Source organism: Coregonus clupeaformis, chromosome 24 (assembly GCF_020615455.1).
Source record: "Coregonus clupeaformis isolate EN_2021a chromosome 24, ASM2061545v1, whole genome shotgun sequence".
NCBI lineage: Eukaryota > Metazoa > Chordata > Actinopteri > Salmoniformes > Salmonidae > Coregonus > Coregonus clupeaformis.
The window spans coordinates 20,028,869-20,052,609 of record NC_059215.1 but is presented as its reverse complement, the minus strand read 5'-3'; the positions used below and the strand labels follow the sequence as shown (position 1 = coordinate 20,052,609).

Here is a 23,741-nt window from a genome sequence, read left to right as displayed (position 1 = left end):
CTCACAATTCAACAGCTGCACAGAGAGATTTGCAAACATTGAATAAGAACAAAATGACCGACAATTGTAGCAAGGTGAACTAATTTGGCTAGCTGCTATTATTAATCAATTAACTAGATTAGCGACAGGACATAATACGCAGTTTATATAACTTATACATAATTTCGATGAATTGAAAGTTTACCTGGAAAGCCTGAATTGGTAGGTATTGGTGAGTTATCTACAGTTTATATAAAACGAGCGTATTGATTGCTAGCTAGCTAAATTAATTAATGTTATGAAACTATTTCGCAAGGTGAACTCAAATGATGGTTAATTAGGATATGTTTTATTTCCTGCCATTCACCCATTAACTATGTCTGAGTCCAGCAATTGTTAGCGGTGTCTTTGTGCCTGCTAAATTAGGAATTTGCGTGCTTAGCTAGCTAGAAAGCTACTTTGCTGAATTTCGCAATGTTTGGTAGGAAGTTGCTGTCCCCGTGCTTCAGATAGTTAGTTAACCACTGATAGACAAATTAACGTTAGAAGGATGTAGCCGGATGTAGCCTAGCTAGCAAAATGAGTTACAAAAGTGACTGAATTATAGCTATATCAAAATTAATCCAATAGAAAAGCCATGCTGCACGATTGATCTTTTTCTGTGTGACATATGAATAACTCGCTAGCTATGTAACTTTAAGACTTCACATTCATTTAGCCATCTAATTTGGCATGCATTACAGATTCATAACCTTTGGATTAACTCGACGAGTGGATCATTTGTCTTTTATCACGTTGCATGCGTTGGATAACAAAAGCGCTGGAGAACCAAATTGGAGACCTGTTCGCGTAGCTGAGTAAACCTCAGTCAAATAACGTAGCTACTTTACTATCTAGTTTTATGACTAGCATAACTATTATATAAAAATAGGTGGCTGACTGGGATGGGTCACAGAGAAGCCTAATGTTTTCAGATAAGATCATTTTCTCATCATGGTTGATGACACTTGTAACTTCCTTATAAAACAGTTGGCAACTTCCACTGATTGCCAACACAGGTCATCTTGTCTTGGCTTGTTGAACAAAGAATGAACACATTCTGCTAGGTCAGCATACATTTACTCAGAAGTGGAAGCCAAAATGGGTAAAAAAAAAATATAATGATTTAATTTAAATTTGCAGCTGGTTGTAGAGACTATCAAACTGTTTATGCAATGTCATAATTTTAACTACGATGTATTCATGTAACTAGTTTGTCCAGTTATTCCACATTTTATCCAACTGCTAAAAATATATAACCACAAGCCAAGGCTTTGCATTAATGGAAAACTGTCAAATGATGTGTTAAATATGTAGCCATGTGCAATGAAATTATGCATTCTTCATAGTACTTTATCATGCTAAGAGGAAATGAATGTCTCAAATTCAGTTTCAATTTGAGAACTCAATTTCCTTGTTATTTGAGTTAACTGCCTAAATGCCTTTTAGCATTCATAGGCCTCACCTTGCCATGATGATAGGTCTGTGCTATCCGGGAACCTTGGGACGTCCCTACCCCGTTGAAATGTAAAATGGTTAGGATTTAGGGTAGGGACGTTCCAAGGATCCCCGGATAGCACTGATACATGATGATACTACATTAGCCTAACTTTTTCCTTGTTATTTTGTATTTTACAGGAATCTACTTACTAACTTCCCTGGATGAATCACTGATAATCTTCCACAATGATATTCAGAAACGTCATCCAGTAACTCCTTACTTATAGAATACTCAAGTATATAGATCAATTGCACAACTTTTGAGGAAATGCCAACTCACCCGTTGTTGCCATATGTGGAAAGTACTGATGGACTTGGACAAGACATTCTAAATATTAGTAGTGGTGCTAGCATGCCAGGGGCTGGCTCCAGCATGACTCCTCACAGTACCACCATCACTAACAAAGCCGAGGCTCAGCCCGAGGGAAGCCTGCTGGAAGCCCTGGACTGCATGTTTTGTGACCAGACCTTCACACACCAAGATGACCTGGGCCCACACGTCCTGACCCAGCACCCCACAACACTGTTCGAACCAGCCGTTCTGCGTGTGGAGGCTAAGTTCTTGATCCCAGGTGAGAGGGCCCGGTCCAAACCCAGTTTGCCATCTGTAAAGGAGGTGGTGTTTAGCTGCGTTGTATGTGATCAGGCCACAGAGGGTGCCAGCGAGCTGGAGAGCCACATGAGGACGCACAAGGACTGTTTCACTTTTCACTGTAACCTTTGTGGCCGTCGGTTCAAGGAACCCTGGTTTCTCAGGAACCATATGAGGTTCCATAAGGCTAAGGCCCAGCAGAACCTGGACGGTCCAGTTATTATCAATGAAGTCATCCAAGACCAAGTCCCAGCACCCATAATCACGCCTTACAAAATGTGCTTTACCTGTGGCTTCTTTTTCCCCGATAAAGACCGTTTGGTGGAACACAGCAAAGTACATAGTAAAGAATTAGAGGCTGATGAAGACCGAGAGAAGGATAGACAGGGAGATCCCCTCAGTCAACAAGGTTTTTTACAGGCCCTCAACCTTCGCCCCCTCTCTGAGGAAAGTAGTATGACACCAGAGAGACCCTCCAGGTGGATTGCCCAACTAGACCCTTTCAACACCTACCAGGCCTGGCAGCTTGCCACCAAGGGAAAGATAGCAGTTGGTCCAAGTGTGGCTAAAGACGTAGGCCTAATCCAAGACCACAGCTCTGACAACGAGGACTCTGGCTCAGATAAAGAACTGACAAACATCTGGTCAGAAGGCCAAGAAGGTGACAACAAGGGTGTTAAAGACGACTTGGGTAGAGAGCTGAGATCCAGACAGACTGCAGGAGAGACCCCATCACCAGAGCCTGATCAGAAGTCAAGTCGAAATGACAAGCCTACGCACTGTGAGGACTGTGGGAGGACGTTCAGGACGTACCACCAGCTTGTTCTCCACTCCAGGGTGCACAAGAGGGAGAGGGGTGAGGGGGAGAGCCCCACCGCCTTCATTGATGGCAAGCTCTCCAGAGCAGGGTCCCCCAGAGAGGAGGGGTCTGAAGACGGGTCAGAGGACGGAGCACCGGGAGACGCCTTCTATTCGGGTAAATACAGCAACTTAATGTTTAAGAAACATTTGTTTTCTATTGAGCAAAGGTGGATTTAATTACAGTTTTTCATAGTTGTTAACACCCGTTTGCTGAAACTACAAAAACATAAAACAGTTAGCCAATTTCCCCAAACCCCACAGACATATTGCAAAATGAAACACAGCAATCAAAATAATGTACTCCCTGCTCAAAATGAAACTCTGCATACAAATGACACACACATCAAATTAATCTAATTTAGTCACAACCAAGATCACACTTTGACATATACAAAACACTATCAGAACCTATTTCAGTGTAAAGACTAAGATTTTGTTATACTGTATATTGTTTGTGTGTACTCAAACAAGAAAGGAACACAAATGCAGGATGCGGCCTATGGTTGATAAGCTCACTCTGATGTTATGGAAAATGGCAGGGTTTTCAATGATCTGTTGTTGGTTTTCCCACAGTCTTATGGCATTATTTTCAACTACCATTTGCACAATGGCAGCCTCCTGTTCGTCTGTAAATAGACGCGTTCTACCACCACGTGGTGGTCATCTTTCAGTTGTACAAAAACCTCTACCCCCCCACCTCTACCCCCACCCCCACATTGTGAGTTGTGTTTTGCCAAAGGTTTGTTATAGAATTGTAATCTGAGTGTAAAGCAAAATGTACAGATTTGGTGTATGGTTCTGCTAAATGAGTTACAGGTTTGGGTCATTGTGCCTCATGGGCCAGTTTTAGTGTGTAAACAATTGGGAAAAACTGTAAATGGCTGGTCATTTATAGATTATGCAAATCAACTTGCTTCACACAAGTTTTTGTATGTAGACTATTTGATTTCTTCACATGACCAATCTCCTGTTTTTTCTACAGTTAAAAATGAAGATGGATTTGATCGAATGAAGGCGAAACATCTTGTGTCCTCCAGGGAATGTAGTTACTGTGGCAAGACATTCCGTTCCAGCTATTACCTCAACATTCACCTCAGGACGCATACAGGTAAACCTTATGCAATGCTGGGAAGCCTGGATATTGATTACTGCATTGTTGGGTTTAGAGCTTGCAAAAAAGGCATTTCCCTGTACTTGTGCAAGTGACATTGAAACTTGAAATAGGCTGCACAATTGGGAAATGTGAGTTGAGATTTATAGCTGATATTTGGCTCTAAGGTTTAACATGAAGTTGGATGGGCGTACTCTGTGTGCTAGAGGTGTAACTGTACTGAACCGTTCGGTACTTGGACCTCTGTTTGGTCCGCACTGTGAACCCAAATGAATACATACTTTTTTAAATGAACACTAGGCTTATAGGCTATTCCTACGCTGCGTTGTATGCCTCTTGAGTAAATCACGTTGTAATAAAAATGATAATCTTAATTGCAGCATTTCAGACTGTCCTTTTGTGAGGCGCAGCCGGGAACTAGTTCTGTATAATGGTGAGTGGTGGGGTCAATAAACCAGGAGGATTCTCCATCATAGTTTAAATCTCCAGTTTGGGAAAATGTTGCCTTCCCAGTAGATTACAATGGCGATGGACAGAGAAGAGAGTATGTCGCCACTGCTCAATGAGAGTAGTCTATGCAGCTGCCAACACCTCAAACATGTTGACACATTTACGCCGACATTCCCCCAGTATTTCTACCACCGGAGCAAGACTGAAACGCAAAGAAACAACACAACTTGTTTTTTATTGTATGGGACACTTTTAAATGTGCCTTCAGAGGCCATGCAATTCAGTACTCATCTCTAAAACAAAAGCCATTTAGGTCAAGAGTCCATATTAACAAAGGAAATAGAGGGACTAACAGTACAGATAGCAATAAAAACTATACATTTACATTTTTACATTTTAGTCATTTAGCAGACGCTCTTATCCAGAGCGACTTAGTTAGTGAATACATTTTTTTTTTTTTTTTATACTGCCCCCCCCGTGGGAATCAAACCCACAACCCTGGCGTTGCAAACGCCATGCTCTATCAACTGAGCAACATCCCTGCCGGCCATTCCCTCCCCTACCCTGGACGACGCTGGGCCAATTGTGCGCCGCCCATGAGTCTCCCGGTCGCGGCCGGCTGCGACAGAGCCTGGATTCGAACCAGGATCTCTAGTGGCACAGTTAGCCTTAGACCACTGCGCCACTCTATACCATAGAGGCACACAATAAGTTAGAGGAAAAACTAAAAGAAATGGAGGAACTTATTCAAGAAAGATCAAGTGTACTATATTATGAAAATAAAGCGAACTGGATGAAATATGGGGAAGAATGCACCAAATTATTTTTTAATCTTCAACACAGAAACACTACCAAAAATAATTTGCTGAAACTTGTTACAAATGGAGTCACCCATGATTCACCAAACTATATTTTGAACGAGGAAGTAAAGTACTTTAAGCACATGTATTTTTTTGTCTCCTCCATCTCCACTAACCGATGCTAATTGTATGGATTTTTCTATTAATAATGTAAAATTAACAGCTGTACAGAAAGACTCATGTGAAGGCCAAATCTTGATGCAATTAAAGCCTTTAAGTTCGAGAACTCCAGGGCTGGATGGCATACCAGTGGAGGTGTACCAAACCTTTTTTGATGTACTCAGAGGACCGTTATTAGCATGTTTAATACCACTCCTATATAAATGGTAGATTATCAGACACTCAACAAGAAGGTCTGATTTCATTATTACTGAAACAGGATCCAAGTGGTAAATATAAAGATCCAGTCCATTAAAAAAATTGGAGGCCTCTTAAACTTCAGTATTGTGATGCAGAAATTCTAGCAAAGTGCTTAGCGCATAGAATTAAAAAGGTATTGTCGGATATTATTCATCCTAATCAGACAGGTTTTTTACATGGACGATACATTGGCGATAATATAAGACAAGTACTGGAAACAATAGAACACTATGAAAAATCTGGGAAACCAGGCCTGGTATTCATAGCTGACTTTGAAAAGGCTTTTGATAAAGTACTACTATTTTGGAGAATCTCTTTGTTATGTGAATTATTTAACAAACTATTTCAGTGTCTCTGTGCGTCTCCCAGAAGGTTGTAAGTCTTTTGGGATTTAAGTAACGGACAGAGTCCCGGTCTGCATAGTCAGAGATTTATTCATTGAGAATTCTAAAACAAAATGGTCATACAATATTTTTATATGCACACGTCAGAGAAAAAATCCCTCCCCTCTGTAGGCAGGCTGTAGTTTTCCACTTTATAATTGCTCTCCTGACCATCAGTTCACACACACACACCTCTCACACGTTTCTCTCCTCCCAAAATTCCTCAGTTATCTTGGTTTCTCAGTTGCCTGTAGACAGTTCTCCTTGTCCTTTGTTGTCTGGTCTAACTCTTACTCACATTGCTAAATTGTAGCTCATAGTCTTTACTGGTCCTACACTCTCACATTCTAACACATTTCACACAGTTTCAGGGTGTAATAATTAATCTATCACTCTTATAAAATGGGTTAAAGTGATGTATAGTAACCCTAGGTGTAAAATAGTAAATAATGGCTACTTCTCAGAAAGTTTTAAACTGTCAAGAGTCAATCAAGGTTGTCCACTATCGGCATATCTATTTATTATGACCATCGAGATGTTAGCTGTTATAATCAGATCCAACAGTAATATCAAGGGGTTAGAAATCCAGGGCTTAAAAACAAAGGTGTCATTGTATGCTGATGATTCATGTTTTCTTTTAAATCCACAATTTGGATCGCTCCACAGCCTCATAGAGGATATAGATACTTTTTCTAACCTCTCTGGATTACAACCAAATTATGATAAGTGTACTATATTACGTATTGGATCACTAAGAAATACAACTTCTACATTACCGTGTAGTTTACCAATAAAATGGTCTGACAGTGATGTGGACATACACGGTATACATATCCCGAAAGAAAGAAATGATCTCACTCCAGTACATTTTTATAGAAGGTTAGCAAAAATAGATAAGACCTTGCTACCATGGAACGGAAAATACCTGTCTTACCTAGAAAAATCACCCTGATTTAACTCTTTAGTCATATCCCAGTTTACCTATTTGCTTATGGTCTGGCCTACACATAGCGACCTGTTTAAAAAAATATATATATATATATATATATATATATATATATTTTTTTTTATATGAGCAAAACATAATCCGTTTTATTTGGAATGGCATGCCAGACAAAATTAAAAGGACCTATCTATATAATTAATATGAATTCGGAGGGCAGAGATGATTAAATATTAAAGCATTAGACCTCTCACTAAAGGCGTCAGTCATACAAAAGTTATATTTAAATCCGAACTGGTTCTCTAGAAAATTAGTAAGAATGTCTCACCCCATGTTCAAGAATGGTTATTTGAAAAGGAAATAATCTCCCAAATATCGCTATTTTTAAAACAAGCCATAGAAAGTTGGTTGCAATTTCAGTTTAATCCACCAGAAAAGACAGAACAAATAATACAACAAATATTGTGGGTAAACTCAAATATACTAATTGATAAAAAAACTTTATTTTTCGATAAAATTTAAAAAAAAAAGGTATAATCTTTGTAAATTATAAAATATATGGAAATGTCTGCTCTACCCACAATTACAACCAACTAATTGCAGCATTACCGCAAAAATGGAAGAGGCAAGTGGAAAGGGAAAAAAGTAAGGAACTTGTCTGTCGGCCCTGCATTAAAGACCAAAATTGGTTAAAGAAAATTGTGATAAATAAAAAATTATACTAGTTTAAGAGCCAAAAAATTGACAGCTGTACCATATAGATGGCAAAATAGTTGAAGAGATTTCCAATGTACCGATTCCATGGCACATGGTTGATGAACTGATACGCAAAATGACACCGGATTCAAAACGTAGAATCTTTCAAAACATTTATTATAAATTTATTATAAAAAAAATTATTATAAAAAAATTATTGCAACCAATAGAATGTTATATTTATTACATACAGTACCAGTCAAAGGTTTGGACACACCTACTCATTCCATAAAAAAAAAAAACTATTTTCTACATTGTAGAATAATAGTGAAGACATCAAAACTATGAAATACCACATGGAATCATGTAGTACCCAAAAAAGTGTTCAAAACATCAAAATACATTTTATATTTAAGATTCTTCAAATAGCCACACTTTGCCTTGATGACTGCTTTGCACACTCCATATACAGTGAGGGGAAAAAAGTATTTGATCCCCTGCTGATTTTGTACGTTTGCCCACTGACAAAGAAATGATCAGTCTATAATTTTAATGGTAGGTTTATTTGAACAGTGAGAGACAGAATAACAAAAAAATCCAGAAAAACGCATTTAAAAAATGTTATAAATTGATTTGCATTTTAATGAGGGAAATAAGTATTTGACCCCCTCTCAATCAGAAAGATTTCTGGCTTCCAGGTGTCTTTTATACAGGTAACAAGCTGAGATTAGGAGCACACTCTTAAAGGGAGTGCTCCTAATCTCATCTTGTTATCTGTATAAAAGACACCTGTCCACAGAAGCAATCAATCAATCAGATTCCAAACTCTCCACCATGGCCAAGACCAAAGAGCTCTCCAAGGATGTCAGGGACAAGATTGTAGACCTACACAAGGCTGGAATGGGCTACAAGACCATCGCCAAGCAGCTTGGTGAGAAGGTAACAACAGTTGGTGCGATTATTCGCAAATGGAAGAAACACAAAATAACTGTCAATATCCCTCGGCCTGGGGCTCCATGCAAGATCTCACCTCGTGGAGTTGCAATGATCATGAGAACGGTGAGGAATCAGCCCAGAACTACACGGGAGGATCTTGTCATTTACATTTACATTTTACATTTTAGTCATTTAGCAGACGCTCTTATCCAGAGCGACTTACAGTTAGCACATACATTATTTTATCGAACCCACAACCCTGGCGTTGCAAACGCCATGCTCTACCAACTGAGCTACATCCCTGCCGGCCATTCCCTCCCCTACGCTGGACGACGCTGGGTCAATTGTGCGCCGCCCCATGGGTCTCCCGGTCGCGGTCGGCTACGACAGATCATTGTCAATGATCGCAAGGCAGCTGGGACCATAGTCAATTGGTAACACACTACGCCGTGAAGGACTGAAATCCTGCAGTGCCCGCAAGGTCCCCCTGCTCAAGAAAGCACAAATACAGGGCCGTCTGAAGTTTGCCAATGAACATCTGAATGATTCAGAGGAGAACTGGGTGAAAGTGTTGTGGTCAGATGAGACCAAAATCGAGCTCTTTGGCATCAACTCAACTCGCCGTGTTTGGAGGAGGAGGAATGCTGCCTATGACCCCAAGAACACCATCCCCACCATCAAACATGGAGGTGGAAACATTATGCTTTGGGGGTGTTTTTCTGCTAAGGGGACAGGACAACTTCACAGCATCAAAGGGACGATGGACGGGGCCATGTACCGTCAAATCTTGGGTGAGAACCTCCTTCCCTCAGCCAGTGCATTGAAAATGGGTTGTGGATGGGTATTCCAGGATGACAATGACCCAAAACACACATCCAAGGCAACAAAGGAGTGGCTCGAGAAGAAGCACATTAAGGTCCTGGAGTGGCTAGCCAGTCTCCAGACCTTATTCCCATAGAAAATCTGTGGAAGGGAGCTGAAGGTTCGAGTTGCCAAACGTCAGCCTCAACCTTAATGACTTGGAGAAGATCTGCAAAGAGGAGTGGAACAAAATCCCTCCTGAGATGTGTGCAAACCTGGTGGCCAACTACAAGAAACGTCTGGCCTCTGTGATTGCCAACAAGGGTTTTGCCACTAAGTACTAAGTAATGTTTTGCAGAGTGGTCAAACACTTATTTCCGTCATTGAAATGCAAATCAATTTATAACATTTTTGACATGCGTTTTTCTGGATTTTGTTGTTGTTATTCTGTCTCTCACTGTTCAAATAAACCTACCATTAAAATTATAGACTAATCATGTCTTTGTCAGTGGGCAAACGTACAAAATCAGCAGGGGATCAAATACTTTTTTCCCTCACTGTACATATATATTTATATTTACAAAATGATATTTATTGGAAATGATGCAGACAATTACATTGATGGAAGCTACAATCTATCTGCAATATTAAAACCCCACTACTTCGTCTCCCCGCTGCATTCAAATAGCCCTTCGTAGCTGATTCTGACAGGGCCAAATAGGTATGTTTTTAGACACAGATATGCGCCCATTCTCGGTGGTTGAGAAGAATAGGGGGTTTTAGCACCTCGTGAAAGTGCTCGAGCCACATTTCAAACTTTGCATTCTCACACCCATTTCAGCAAATAGGTAGTACCTGCTCGATATAAGCAAGCTAAAACTGAAGTTGTCAATGAATTGTCCAATGCAACCAGCATTGCGCTTACTACAAATGGATTGACCTCCAGGGCTACAGAGAGTTACTAAACAGTGACAGCCCATCACATTACTCTGGAGTGGGAAATGAGAAGTACTGTGCTACAGACACGCCACCTTTATGAGAGTCACACAAGTGCATATTTTCTCTTTGTAAGAAAACATAGCAGAAGGCCTATACAATTTCTGAGCCATGTTTACATAATGATTTCATACACATGTTGCACTTTATTTTAGTGTTGTTGATGTGTAATCATTTAAGAAAATACAAAGTGAAAATGTTGGGTGTTCCTGATTGTGCTCTCATCATGCATTACATTATTAAATATGGAATCAGGAATACCATCACGTATTTTGTTAAATAAACAAAATAACTAACTACAGTAACTGTTGGCATTTAATTTTCCCGTTAACCGAACCGTGAACGCAATACGTACCGAGCCGTGACCCCCAAAACCGCAATCCATACGGAACCGTTACGCACCTGTGTTCTGTATGTAATGATTTCAGTATTTAATCAATCTGAAGACCATATTTACAGTTTGGTCCATATTATGCTAATGTGTTTCTATTTTTGTCTTTCAGGTGAAAAACCATACAAATGTATATACTGTGACTATGCTGCAGCCCAGAAAACCTCACTGAGATATCACTTGGATAGACGTCACAAGGACAAACCTTACACTGACATCCCCAATAAGCCTGTGATATCAGTGCCATCTCCCAGTGAGAAAGAATTAACCAGAAACAGAGAAGACAAAAGGGTCCCCAACCGATCCAAACTATGGCCAACTCCCAATGTCAGGCCTGCAACCAAACCTTGTGCCAATGAGAAACCAGAGGATAGATTTAATAGCATCGGTGCCAAGCTTGCCAGCCCACTTGCTCAAGTGAATGCTGAGTATGGGAAATTGATTTCTACAGCTGTTTACTCCTCTTCTGCAGATGATGCACACATAAAACACCTCGTACCTGTTAACCTGAAGATGGAAGGAAACGAGACAAAACGCCTCGTACCTGTTAACCTGAAGATGGAAGGAAACGAGACAAAACGCCTCGTACCTGTTAACCTGAAGATGGAAGGAAACGAGACAAAACGCCTCGTACCTGTTAACCTGAAAATGGAAGGAAACGAGACAAAACGCCTCGTACCCGTTAACCTGAAGATGGAAGGAAACGAGACAAAGCGCCTCGTACCCGTTAACCTGAAGATGGAAGGAAACGAGACAAAGCGCCTCGTACCCGTTAACCTGAAGATGGAAGGAAACGAGACAAAACGCCTCGTACCTGTTAACCTGAAGATGGAAGGAAAGGAAATAAAAGACGAGGGCTTCGACGCCCCATTAAATTTGTCCTTAAAAGTGTCACTTTCCAGCTCTGCCTCCGTAATACCAAGGAATACGTTGATTTCCAGTGTCTGTTCGTCCTGTGCCTTCAGCACTCTGTACCCAGAGGTCCTGCTCATGCACAAGAAGCTGCTTCACAAGGAGAAGTCCGACACAAACAAGAAGAACAGAAGTGTAAAACTGAAGCGTTACACTGGCTGCCCCCCTGCCCTCGAGGGCAAAGATGTCATCCCCCTGCCTCCTGTAGACCGGAGACACCCTCGCCGGACCAAATCACCAACCCCCCAGCCTCCTGGAAAACCTACAGGAAAGACTCACCCCTCCAACCCTCCTCATGGGCTTAAACGCTCTCTCACCAATGAACCCCGTAAGGAGATGGGAGCCCCGGGACCGGATAATCAGCGGTACAGGATGATGACGCCACCTAGCACCAGCCAGGGCCATTCCAGGTTTACAGAGCCAGCAGAACAATCCAACACCAACGGTAGAAAAGATGGCAAACCTGTAGTGGAGAGACCAAGGCAGAGCCCATCGGACAGCAGAGTGGCAAGCGGCTTAAGAAGTGGCCCAGTGAGGAACGGTAGCGGTGTAATCTGGCCCTCAGATGCTGCCAGGCTGTGCCTCTCCAGCCGGTTCGGTAGTCTGCCCCCGATCGACTTTGGTGGTGAACCCTCCAGTAAGAGACAGAGATACTCTGGGCTCCCCGGAAGGGAAACGGACACTATTGATACTGGCTTTAGGATGGAGGACAGGTACAACAGACTGCTGCCCTCAGGAAGAAATGGAGCCTCTCCCTCTAACAGGCCACAGGCCTATGCCCCAGTCAAAGCGTCCAACCCTCCAGCCTCTGCAAGCAGCAGCAGTATGGAGACTGACTGGAATATGATCAACATCCTCCGCTCCTACACCCCCAGTGACCTGGCCTCCCTCTACCATCCTGCTGTGGCTAACCCCAGTCATGGAGTGCTGACCAACACAAGAGGTATGAACTAAAAGCTTTATCTTATATATTTTCGATACATTTGAAATTCATTCATCCCATTTTCATGTTAGTGTAGTTGCAAATGTCATGGGGTTCCATATTAGAGTTGGACAGCTATATCATATTGCCATTTATTACGGTTTGTATCAAACTATTACTTTGGGGTTACTCCTAAGATTGTCCTTCTCCTCTTCCTAGGCAGTAGGCCATTACTCTACCCAGCTAGTATGCTACAGAGGAGAGCCTATTCCAGCCCCATCAATAATGAACGCAGTGGACCCACTGACGAAAGTACTTAACTGTTCTAATGGTAGGCTATTGTTCTGGTTGACTTCACCGGCCATGTTGTAAGTAACTTTGGCTGTCTTAAGTTTTGTGTTGAGATAAATAGGATACATTTTATCGCCTTCTGTAGGTTTGAAATACACTGAGAAGTTCATGGTACAACCATCTTCTTTTGAAAGCTTACCTGGAGGAAAGGCCTGACCCATAGATGACCTACCCCCACTGATCTAAACACATCTATCTAATACAACAGAGTTTAGGTTGTATGCATTGACCAATGACTTTGAATATCATATTGGTATGGTTGCACTAGATAAAACATGTATAAAGGAGAAAAGTGTTAAGAGGATAAGTTACCTTTTGTTTGTTAATATGCTGCTCTGTCTGATATGACGTACAGTCAGCAATCAAAGGACCATGTTTTTGTCAAAGCACTGATGTTGGATAGGGTTTTATCTGACATAAAGCTTGACGTCTTAGTTTACAAAACAAAAGCTGTATGTTGACGTATCCTGCCTCAAACTCAGTTTATAGACTGTTGACGCTAATAGTAGGCAGTTATTTTTGTGATGATATGAAGCTGCTGTAGCTATCATGTCTACTATTGAGCCAGTGCATTTTGGAGAGTTGGGAGCAAATGTCTGATGTGCCTATAAGTAGTTATTCACTGGATAAACATTATGATCAGAGCCTGAAGCCAGGGATTCTTGCTACTGGGAATTCTGTGAAATGTACATAGAAAAGGCTGCTGGTTCTGTTCTGCCTATAGATTCCTCACAACCGACTATGCTGTAACAGTGGTAAAACATGGACCAAATATCAAGAGAATATCTGAGGGATTCAACTTTTTGTGTGCAAAAATACTGTTCAGATGTTCTTTTTTTAGACCGACTGTTCTTCCATACAGTATTCAGGACTCTGTTCATGTTATGCAGGATCTTAAGATGGTTATTAAGTATTTTGCCTCAGGTTGGGTTGTGTTAACTTGTCTGCCTGCTTTGTCACTGGTTTTTCTGCAGCTGTGGTCTACTACTTGTTGATTCTGTATATAAGTCAGGGAGCGCAGAGTGAAAGCCTTACTGCAGGAATAGCTCAACATTGTACACTGAAGAAAAAATGGTCTCAGGTTTCAGAACTCAATTTGATTTGACCTCTATCATTCTACTTAATTTATGCATGAACTGTTACAAATTAATGCACATGATGTGGGAAGCGTTCTGATATTTTCAAGTAATTTGGGTACATCAGACTTCTGTTATTTCATATTTTTGCTGTTATAATTATTTGGGTGTTTTATTTATTTCTGTTAATGTTTTGTTTTCTACATGTGTGAGCAATGTAAAAAGTGAAATATTGTTTAAGAGTTGTATGACCATTACCATATAATAAAGAGTGAATGACATTTGGTGCATAGACGAGTAGTGTTATAATATTTGCTTGTGCTGTTTGAGAATTTCTACAGTTATCTTTCCAAGTGTTACTATAGGCCTACCACCTTCCTGTTTATGTAACCTTGAAACAACTTTTGAAACTTTTTTTCGTCACTGGAAATTGACAATTTCAGATTTCAGTATTAGCCTAGGTAATTCTTGTGACTGATACTGGAGTTAAAATTACTGCGATTTGAGATGCAATGCTATGTCTGCCTATGCTGCTCTACTGTACTTTATACAATATGCTTTCCCCAAGTGTGGTTTACATTAGCCTAATAAATGATAGCCATGTCAATACATGCATTAGTTTTCTTTCTTCACTTTTCTATGTTGCGATCTCATGGTTTGGTCTTTTGACTTAGATCAAGTGTAATTGTTGTTGTCGTGAGTAGAGGGACCCAATTCACGCCCAGACCTTCAGTCTGCAGAAATGAAACATTTTGGTTAAATGTCACTGCAAATGATGTACAAATAATTTGACATTCTTGAAAAAGTATATTATTTTTGTAGTTGTTTACATGAGCATAGTGTTTTAATTTGTCATTAATTTTGCACAATAAATTGTGTACAGTTGAGAAATTTCTATATCTTCTGTTACATCTTGGTCCATGTACAGTTAACTGCCAAAATAATGGCAACACTTGAGTAAACAAGGGATACAAAGTATATTGAAAGAGCGTGCTTCCACACAGGTGTTGCTTCTGAGTTAAGTATGCAATTAACATACCATGATTAGTGTTATTATTTTTGCTACCATGCCTGTGCCCTCATAGGATGAAAATGCCCCCATCCACAGGGCAGGAGTGATCACTGAATGGTTTGATGTAATGAGCATAACTATGTAAACCATATGCCATGGCCGTCTGTCAGTCACCAGATCTCAACCCAATTGAACACCTATAGGAGAGGAGCGACGCCTGAGACAGCGTTTTCCACCACCATCAACAAAATACCAAATTATGGAATGGTGTCGCATCCCGACAATAGAGTTGTAGACGCTTGTAGAATCTATTCCAAAGATGCATTGAAGCTGTTCTAGCTCGTGCTGGCCCAATGCCCTATTAAGAAATGTTATGTTGGTGTTTCCTTTATTTTGGCAGTTACCTGTACTTTGGTTCGTTCATTGTCTGGAAAATGTCTTAACTCCAAGTAAACACCAGAGGGCAGTGTATACAAACTCAAGAGTGCAGCAACACGGTGGTAGGTGGCGTTTCTGTGCTGTGGGGATGCTGTACAGTGCCAAATAACTTGTTTAAAAAAAAATTGAATAACAGAAAAGTGGTGCGTGCATATGTATGAAGCCCCTAAATAAGATCTGGTGCAACCAATTACCTTCAGAAGTCACATAATTAAAGTCCAACTGTGTGCAATCTAAGTGTCACATGATCTCAGTATATATACACCTGTTATGAAAGACCCCAGAGTCTGCAACACCACTAAGCAAGCGGCACCATGAAGACCAAGGAGCTCTCAGGTCAGGGACAAAGTTGTGGAGAAGTACAGATCAGGGTTGGGTTGTAAAAAAATATCAGAAACTTTGAACATCCCACGGAGCACCATTCAATTCATTATTAAAAAATGGAAATAATAAGATCCCTAAGATCCTGCATAACATATGGAAGAAGGTGCTCTGGTCAGATGAGACTAAAATTGAGATTTTTGGCCATCAAGGAAAACGCTATGTCTGGTGCAAACCCAACACCTCTCATCACCCGGAGAACACCATCCCCACAGTGAAGCATGGTGGTGGCAGCCTCATGCTGTGGGGATGTTTTTCATCGGCAGGGACTGGGAAACTGGACAGAATTGAAGGAATGATGGATGGCGCTAAATGCAGGGAAATTCTTGAGGGAAACCTGTTTCAGTCTTCCAGAGATTTGAGACTGGGACAGAGGTTCACCTTCTAGCAGGACAATGACCCTAAGCATACTGCTAAAGCAACACTTGAGTGGTTTAAGGGGAAACATTTAAATGTCTTGGAATGGCCTAGTCAAGCCCTCAATCCAATTGAGAATCTGTGGTATGACTTAAAGATTGCTGTACACCAGCGGAACCCATCCAACTTGAAGGAGCTGGAGCAGTTTTGCCTTGAAGAATGGGCAAAAATGTGCCAAGCTTATGGAGACATACCCCAAGAGACTTGCAGCTGTAATTGCTGCAAAAGGTGGGTCTACAAAGTATTGACTTTGGGGGGTTGAATAGTTATGCATGCTCAAGTGTTCTGTTTTTTTTGTCTTATTTCTTGTTTGTATCACAATAAAAAATATTTTGCATCTTCAAAGTGGTAGGCATGTTGTGTAAATCAAATGATACAAACCCCCAAAAAATCTATTTTAATTCCAGGTTGTAAGGCAACAAAATAGGAAAAATGACAAGGGGGTGAATACTTTCGCAAGCCACTGTACATTCTCATCTATGTTGTCAGGTTTGTATTGTTGATATTGATCATATAATTTCACAAGTATTTGTGTTGATGCAGGGTGGCATGTTTAGGGTAATAAAAGGGACATGAAGTCTTTTGGCCATCAGTAAATGTAAACAGTGTCCACAATTGTTTAGATTGGTGGTGTATTCCTATGGTAAGATGGTTGTACATAGTATACAGTCAATGGGTTGTGTCCTTCAGATTGAGAAACCATATAATAGCACACTATTTTTGACTGTCCCTGGCCTAGCATCAGAATCCTGAGAGAAAAGGAAGAGAGACTGACAAAGCGTATCAAAATTGTGCATTCTGTCAACACTAAATTACAAGGGCCAGTCTCCAGCACATTGAACACTTTAAACTTAGATTTTTTTCTTCTTCTTTTTGAGTACACATCTGTTTGCTGTCTGTTCCCCAGGGCCAGTGCTGTGTAATCTATTGCATTAGCTCACATTAGTGCATAATATCGCCCATGGGCCTTGGTAATCATAAACGCAAAATGAGCATTTCATTAAGCATCACCCTCAGATCCCTCACACTGTGGAGAACCAAGTGCAGAGAGAGGAAGAGGACGGAAGCAGACTTCATCTGATGACACAGACTTCCTCCAACTCCACGCTGATGCTCTTGTAAAGATGTTTTAATTCGCTCAAGGGTTTCATGTAAAAAAATGTCTCTTTGCGGCCATTATATTGTTTCCGCATAGTTCAAGGGAGTTCAAGAAGCATGTTAATTTTGTTGATTTAAAATAATATATAATGTATGTATATATATTTTTTAACATAGACGGTTACACAGTTAACATTCAACAAAACTACCACATCACTTTGTATGAGCTTGTTTAGGTAGCCAGAAAGCAGGTGACCCTCCTGACCTTTGGACATATCATCGGATCAGTGTCATTCAATTTATGACATTGCTACATCGTTTTGATCTCTAAAAGCCATTGCCTGTTCTATGATGGATTTTAGATATACCCCTTTTCCTAACAAGGTCTGATAACTGTGAGACTTGAGACTACTCTGTGCCAGGGCTAGTTTCCCTGAGATTATTAGACCAATATCCACTGGGGCTGTCATTCACAGGAGCCCTTTCTTTTGCTGATACAGGGATCTGGTGCAGAGCTTGCTATGTAACATACCACATAATGGATGGTGTACCAAGTACTATAGTGAAAGCGGTAACACTAGCATCTGTATGTTCAACAATAGGTTTACAAGCTATTGTTAGAAAGCAGCATGATTTCAGTGACAATACAAAACTGCATCGCTCTAAAATAGCTACATTTATTGTGCAATTGTGTGCTGTTTAACCACCTCAATCTATTTCCATTTTATAATTATATTCATCCATATAAACTCAGCCAAAAAAGAAACGCCCCTTTTTCAGGACCCTGTCTTTCAAAGATAATTCGTTAAAATCAAAATAACTTCACAGATCTTAATTGTAAAGGGTTTAAACACTGTTTCCCATGCTTGTTCAATGAACCATAAACAATTAATGAACATGCACCTGTGGAACGGTCGTTAAGACACTAACAGCTTACAGACGGTAGTCAATTAAGGTCACAGTTATGAAAACTTAGGACACTAAAGAGGCCTTTCTACTGACTCTGAAAAACACCAAAAGAAAGATGCCCAGGGTCCCTGCTCATCTGCGTGAACGTGCCTTAGGCATGCTGCAAGGAGGCATGAGGTCTGCAGATGTGGCCAGGGCAATAAAATGCAATGTCCATACTGTGAGACGCCTAAGACAGCGCTACAGGGAGACAGGAAGGACAGCTGATCATCCTCGCAGTGGCAGACCATGTGTAACAACACCTGCACAGGATCGGTACATCTGAACATCACACCTGCGGGACAGGTACAGGATGGCAACAACAACTGCCCGAGATACACCAGGAACGCACAATCCCTCCATCAGTGCTCAGACTGTCCGCAATAGGCTGAGAGAGGCTGGACTGAGGACTTGTAGGCCTGTTGTAAGGCAGGTCCTCACCAGACATCACCGGCAACAACGTCGCCTATGGGCACAAACCCACCGTCGCTGGACCAGACAGGACTGGCAAAAAGTGCTCTTCAATGACGAGTCGCGGTTTTGTCTCACCAGGGGTGATGGTCGGATTTGCGTTTATCGTCGAAGGAATGAGCGTTACACCGAGGCCTGTACTCTGGAGCGGGATCGATTTGGAGGTGGAGGGTCCGTCATGGTCTGGGGCGGTGTGTCACAGCATCATCGGACTGAGCTTGTTGTCATTGCAGGCAATCTCAATGCTGTGCGTTACAGGGAAGACATCCTCCTCCCTCATGTGGTACCCTTCCTGCAGGCTCATCCCTCCAGCATGACAATGCCACCAGCCATACTGCTTGTTCTGTGCGTGATTTCCTGCAAGACAGGAATGTCAGTGTTCTGCCATGGTCAGCGAAGAGCCCGGATCTCAATCCCATTGAGCACATCTGGGACCTGTTGGATCGGAGGGTGAGGGCCAGGGCCATTCCCCCTGCCTTGGTGGAAGAGTGGGGTAACATCTCACAGCAAGAACAGGCAAATCTGGTGCAGTCCATGATGAGGAGATGCACTGCAGTACTTAATGCAGCTGGTGGCCACACCAGATACTGACTGTTACTTTTGATTTTGACCCCCCTTTGTTCAGGGACACATTATTCAATTTCGGTTAGTCACATGTCTGTGGAACTTGTTCAGTTTATGTCTCAGTTGTTGAATCTTGTTGCTGAGTTTAGAAAGAATTTCGGATTCAATATCTGTGAGTAGGCTACTGCATCTATTAAGCCCATTTTGAAAGTTTAGATGCCTCTTTTCAACTTCTGTTTGTTTTTTTATGATGATTTCATTATGTTTGCTTTTCTTACATGAAGTTTCAGTCAGCAGCCAGTTTAGTGCACAATTCAATACCCAATGTTCTTTCATGCCTATGTTAACTGTCATTCATCTATACTACAAATATTATTGGTGGAATTTCTCTGTTTCATACTCAGACCAAATTCTTCTCAACCAAAGAAGAACAGCAGATAGACATACACAGTAACGCTAAAGGTGCTTAGTACAGTAGCCTATGCATTACAGTTATAGTGGTATCATCAGCTTCTTTGTGCTGCAATGGGTTTCTTCTACTCACTCAAAAAGTAAACCTCACATTAGTATCTCTCGGTAAGTGCTCTCTCCTCTTTATTTTCACTACTGTCATCACTCATACTTGTCCTCTTGCATGAATTAGCAATTGGGCCAACCGAACAGACGCACATGGTCAATTGTTGCCTATCTATCCTGTCAGAATTTGAGGCAGAAAGTCTGCAGTTGTGTCTGTGATTGCTTATCATTGTCATCCTGTCCCTCTGAGGAAGAGGAACAATGAAAAGCCCCTGGCCCCAGGAAAGGGATTTGGGTGTCTGGAGAGAACGGGGGCCATATGGAGCGGGCGTAGATAGCAGAATAATGGATGACGTGTCATGTTTCAAGTTTATTTGATGTTGGTTTGATTTAGTCATTGTGGATAAAAAACTAGGATGAGTTTATATTACTTAGTAGCAACACACAGTTAATGTTTATCTTGCACTCCTAGTAAAGTTGTCTGCAGTGCCTTCTATTTTAATTCACAGTGTATATAGACAATTTAACCCTAGGTACAGTAAGGCTGTATACTCTATATAACAAAACAGGATAGGAAAAGACATGGGGCGGACTGGGACAAGAATTCGGCCCTGGCATTTTATCCACACCAGCCAATCCCCCAGTTACATGGTCCTCCTCCTCTTTTTTAACCAGCTCCTGTTTAAAAAAAATACAATATGTAAAAACACCACTGGAGATGCAACTCACCACTATAACTGTGTCTCTGCTTCTTCTTGTTCTCTGTCTGCCTGTCTGCTGAAGCCTTATCATTATAAAAGCCAAGCTAACGACTAGGGCTATGTTTGCAAATTAGTGCCTGTCATATTTGTTCCCCTAAATCAACATATGTGTTCCCCTAATTACTATTCCAGGGCCCCAGACTAACATTTTCCCCTGGTGTCACTGGTGCCACGAACTTCTACAGTTGGTGGCACCAGCCCATGATTTGGTCAGACCCAAATCATGAGTAATTGTCTTATAAACTCATTCATAGTGCTTTAAAAAAAAAGTATAATAAATAGACTACTGAGGTACTCAAGAAATGTTTCATCTAACATCCAATCAGGAATGCATCATTCAATATATTTTGATGTGCAACCTAATCCAGTGATTGTCATGAATTATGAGTTAACAATTAGACGACAGTTGCTATTTTACTGTCAAAATAGGATTTCAGAATTTCCAGAATTTGTTTTGTTCAATAGAGATTAATTAGATACATCTTAATGTGCACAACTAATATCATAGACTAATTAATTTGGGGTTCACACCTAAGGAAATTGAAACTCAAAACACATTAACTAGATCGCTAACTCTTAATATAATACCCACTGCTAGTAGCCATGTATTCCAACAGTAAATGTAATATAATTGTTTTGCAATTGTAGGCTACTATCCATTAAACCTATGCCCTCGCAATGGTTGGTGCGCATTTGGCCCGCGCGCAGCTCCATATCTCAAAGTCATGTCAAATATCTTTTTTTATTTTATTTTTTATTTTTTTAAATTTATTTATTTATTTATTTATTTTTTTGGGGGGGGAATGGATCAGCTTAATATTGCAGATAGATTGTATCTTCTATCAATGTAATTGTCTGCATCACTTCCAATCCCCCATGTTTTTTTTTGTTTTTTTATATATATATACTCCCCTTTATTACTTTTCAACCCCACCATCCTTTCCCTACTTGGAGTAAATTAGTGAACAACAATGCCCAGGCCTCTACTTCTGGTCTATACTTACTATCTACACCTTATGGACAGAGTTAATTTTACAATAATTCTATTATATATATTTTTATTTATTTTATTTTTTATTGCTCCTGAACTTCTTCTACTCTCAACCTCTCCGATCATTTTCATGATGTCCATCCGGTTTGCTTCTATATGCCATATCTTTCTAACTGTGCTCTTTCCCAAAAGCTCCCAACATACAACCTATATACTTATTATGGACACAGTATGCTTACATTATTAGCTATCTTTGTTATTATTTGTTGTTATTTGTTATTAGTCCCATCCTTCAACTCTATTCAATACCTCCCATCTATCTCTTAACACCATCCATATAGGATTTCTATTTGCCATATATATTTCAACCGTACTGTGATGTTTTACAAAAGTTCTGAACCTTTCTATTCTCATTGCTTCTACAGATTGTGAATTAAAAATAAACATTTTTGCTAAAAGTATTATTATATTATTGATTGATTGACTATGACTTTTCAGATCACCCAGTAATGCTATCTGCAAGGTTAGTTCCAGGTAAATATTGCAATCCTTTAGCCATTCCTGGACCTGTGTCCAAAAACAAGCTACAAATGGACAGAACCAAAACAAATGATTCTGTCTCTTCACAGCAAAATCTGCAGAGCTGGGAAGATTGTATCCCCCATATAAATAACATTCTATTGGTAGCAATAATTTTATATAATAATTTAAATTGAAAGATTCTAATTTTTGAATCCGGTGTCGTTTTGCGTGTCAGTTCATAAACACTATGCCATGGGATCGGTACGTCAAAGATCTCTTCCCAACTATTTTGCAATCTATATGGGACGGCTGTCAATCCTTTGGTCCTTAAGTGAAACTGATATACTTTTTTATTTATCACAGTTTTCCTTAACCAATTATGTTCTTTAATGCAAGGCCGACAGACAAGTTCCTTACTTTCTCCCCCTTCCACTTTCCTCTTCCACTTTTGCGGTAAGGCTGCAATTATTTGGTTGTAATTTTGGGTAGAGCAGACATTTCCATATGTTTTTGTCAGCTGCATGTGCGACATAACTCCACCAGTCCTACCGATGATATCATTTACGAAGATTATACCTTTTTTTAAACATTCTGTCAAAAAAGAAAGGTTTTTTTGTCAATTAGTATATTTGAATTTAACCACAATATTTGTTGCATTATTTGTTCTGTCGTTTCTGGAGGATTAAATTGAAATTGCAACCAACTTTCTATGGCTTGTTTTAGAAATAGTGACATTTGGGAGATTATTTCCTTTTCAAATAACTGAAAGTGAGTGGTTGTAATCTGAATAAAGGGAAAAAGGCCTTTCTTGAACATTGGGTGAGACAATCTTACTAATTTGCTTGAGAACCAGTTCGGATTTAAGTATAACTTTTGTATGACTGAAGCTTTTAGTGATAGGTCTAATGTTTTAATATTTAATAATTTCTGTCCTCCGAATTCATATTCATTATATAAATATGCTCTTTTAATTTTGTCTGGCTTGCCGTTCCAAATAAAATTGAATATTTTTTTCTCATATAATTTAAAAAACTGTTCGCTAGGCGTAGGCAAGACCATAAGCAAATAGGTAAACTGGGATAATACTAAAGAGTTAATCAGGGTGATTTTTCCACAAATTGACAGGTATTTTCCTTTCCATGGTAGTAAGAACTTATCTATTTTTGCTAACTTTCAATTAAAATGTATTGAAGTGAGATCATTTATTTCCTTTGGGATATGTATTCCGAGTATATCCACATCACCATCAGACCATTTTATTGGTAAACTACATGGTAATGTGAAAATTGTATTTTTTAGTGATCCAATACGTAATATAGTACATTTGTCATAATTTGGTTGTAATCCAGAGAGGTTAGAAAATGTATCTAGATCCTCTATGAGGCTGTGGAGGGATTCTAGTTGTGGATTTAAAAGAAAACATGAATCATCAGCGTACAATGACACCTTTGTTTTTAAGCCCT

The 23,741-nt window shown here is 40.2% G+C and overlaps 1 protein-coding gene across 2 annotated transcripts; it reads left to right on the top strand.

Moving 5' to 3' along the window:
- Window positions 1-14,770, top strand: LOC121537967 (zinc finger protein 217). Of its 2 annotated transcripts, XM_041845650.2 has the most exons (6): window positions 1-201; window positions 1,657-3,086; window positions 3,954-4,079; window positions 11,011-12,753; window positions 12,952-13,063; window positions 13,169-14,770. In XM_041845650.2, exons 2-5 carry the CDS (start codon window positions 1,787-1,789, stop codon window positions 13,050-13,052), a joined length of 3,270 nt encoding a protein of 1,089 aa, XP_041701584.1. In that variant the 5' UTR covers window positions 1-201; window positions 1,657-1,786; the 3' UTR covers window positions 13,053-13,063; window positions 13,169-14,770. The 2 variants fall into 2 exon arrangements, with proteins under 2 accessions (XP_041701584.1, XP_041701583.1); XM_041845649.2 differs by having other exon boundaries at window positions 12,952-14,770.
- Window positions 14,771-23,741: the final 8,971 nt, after the last annotated feature.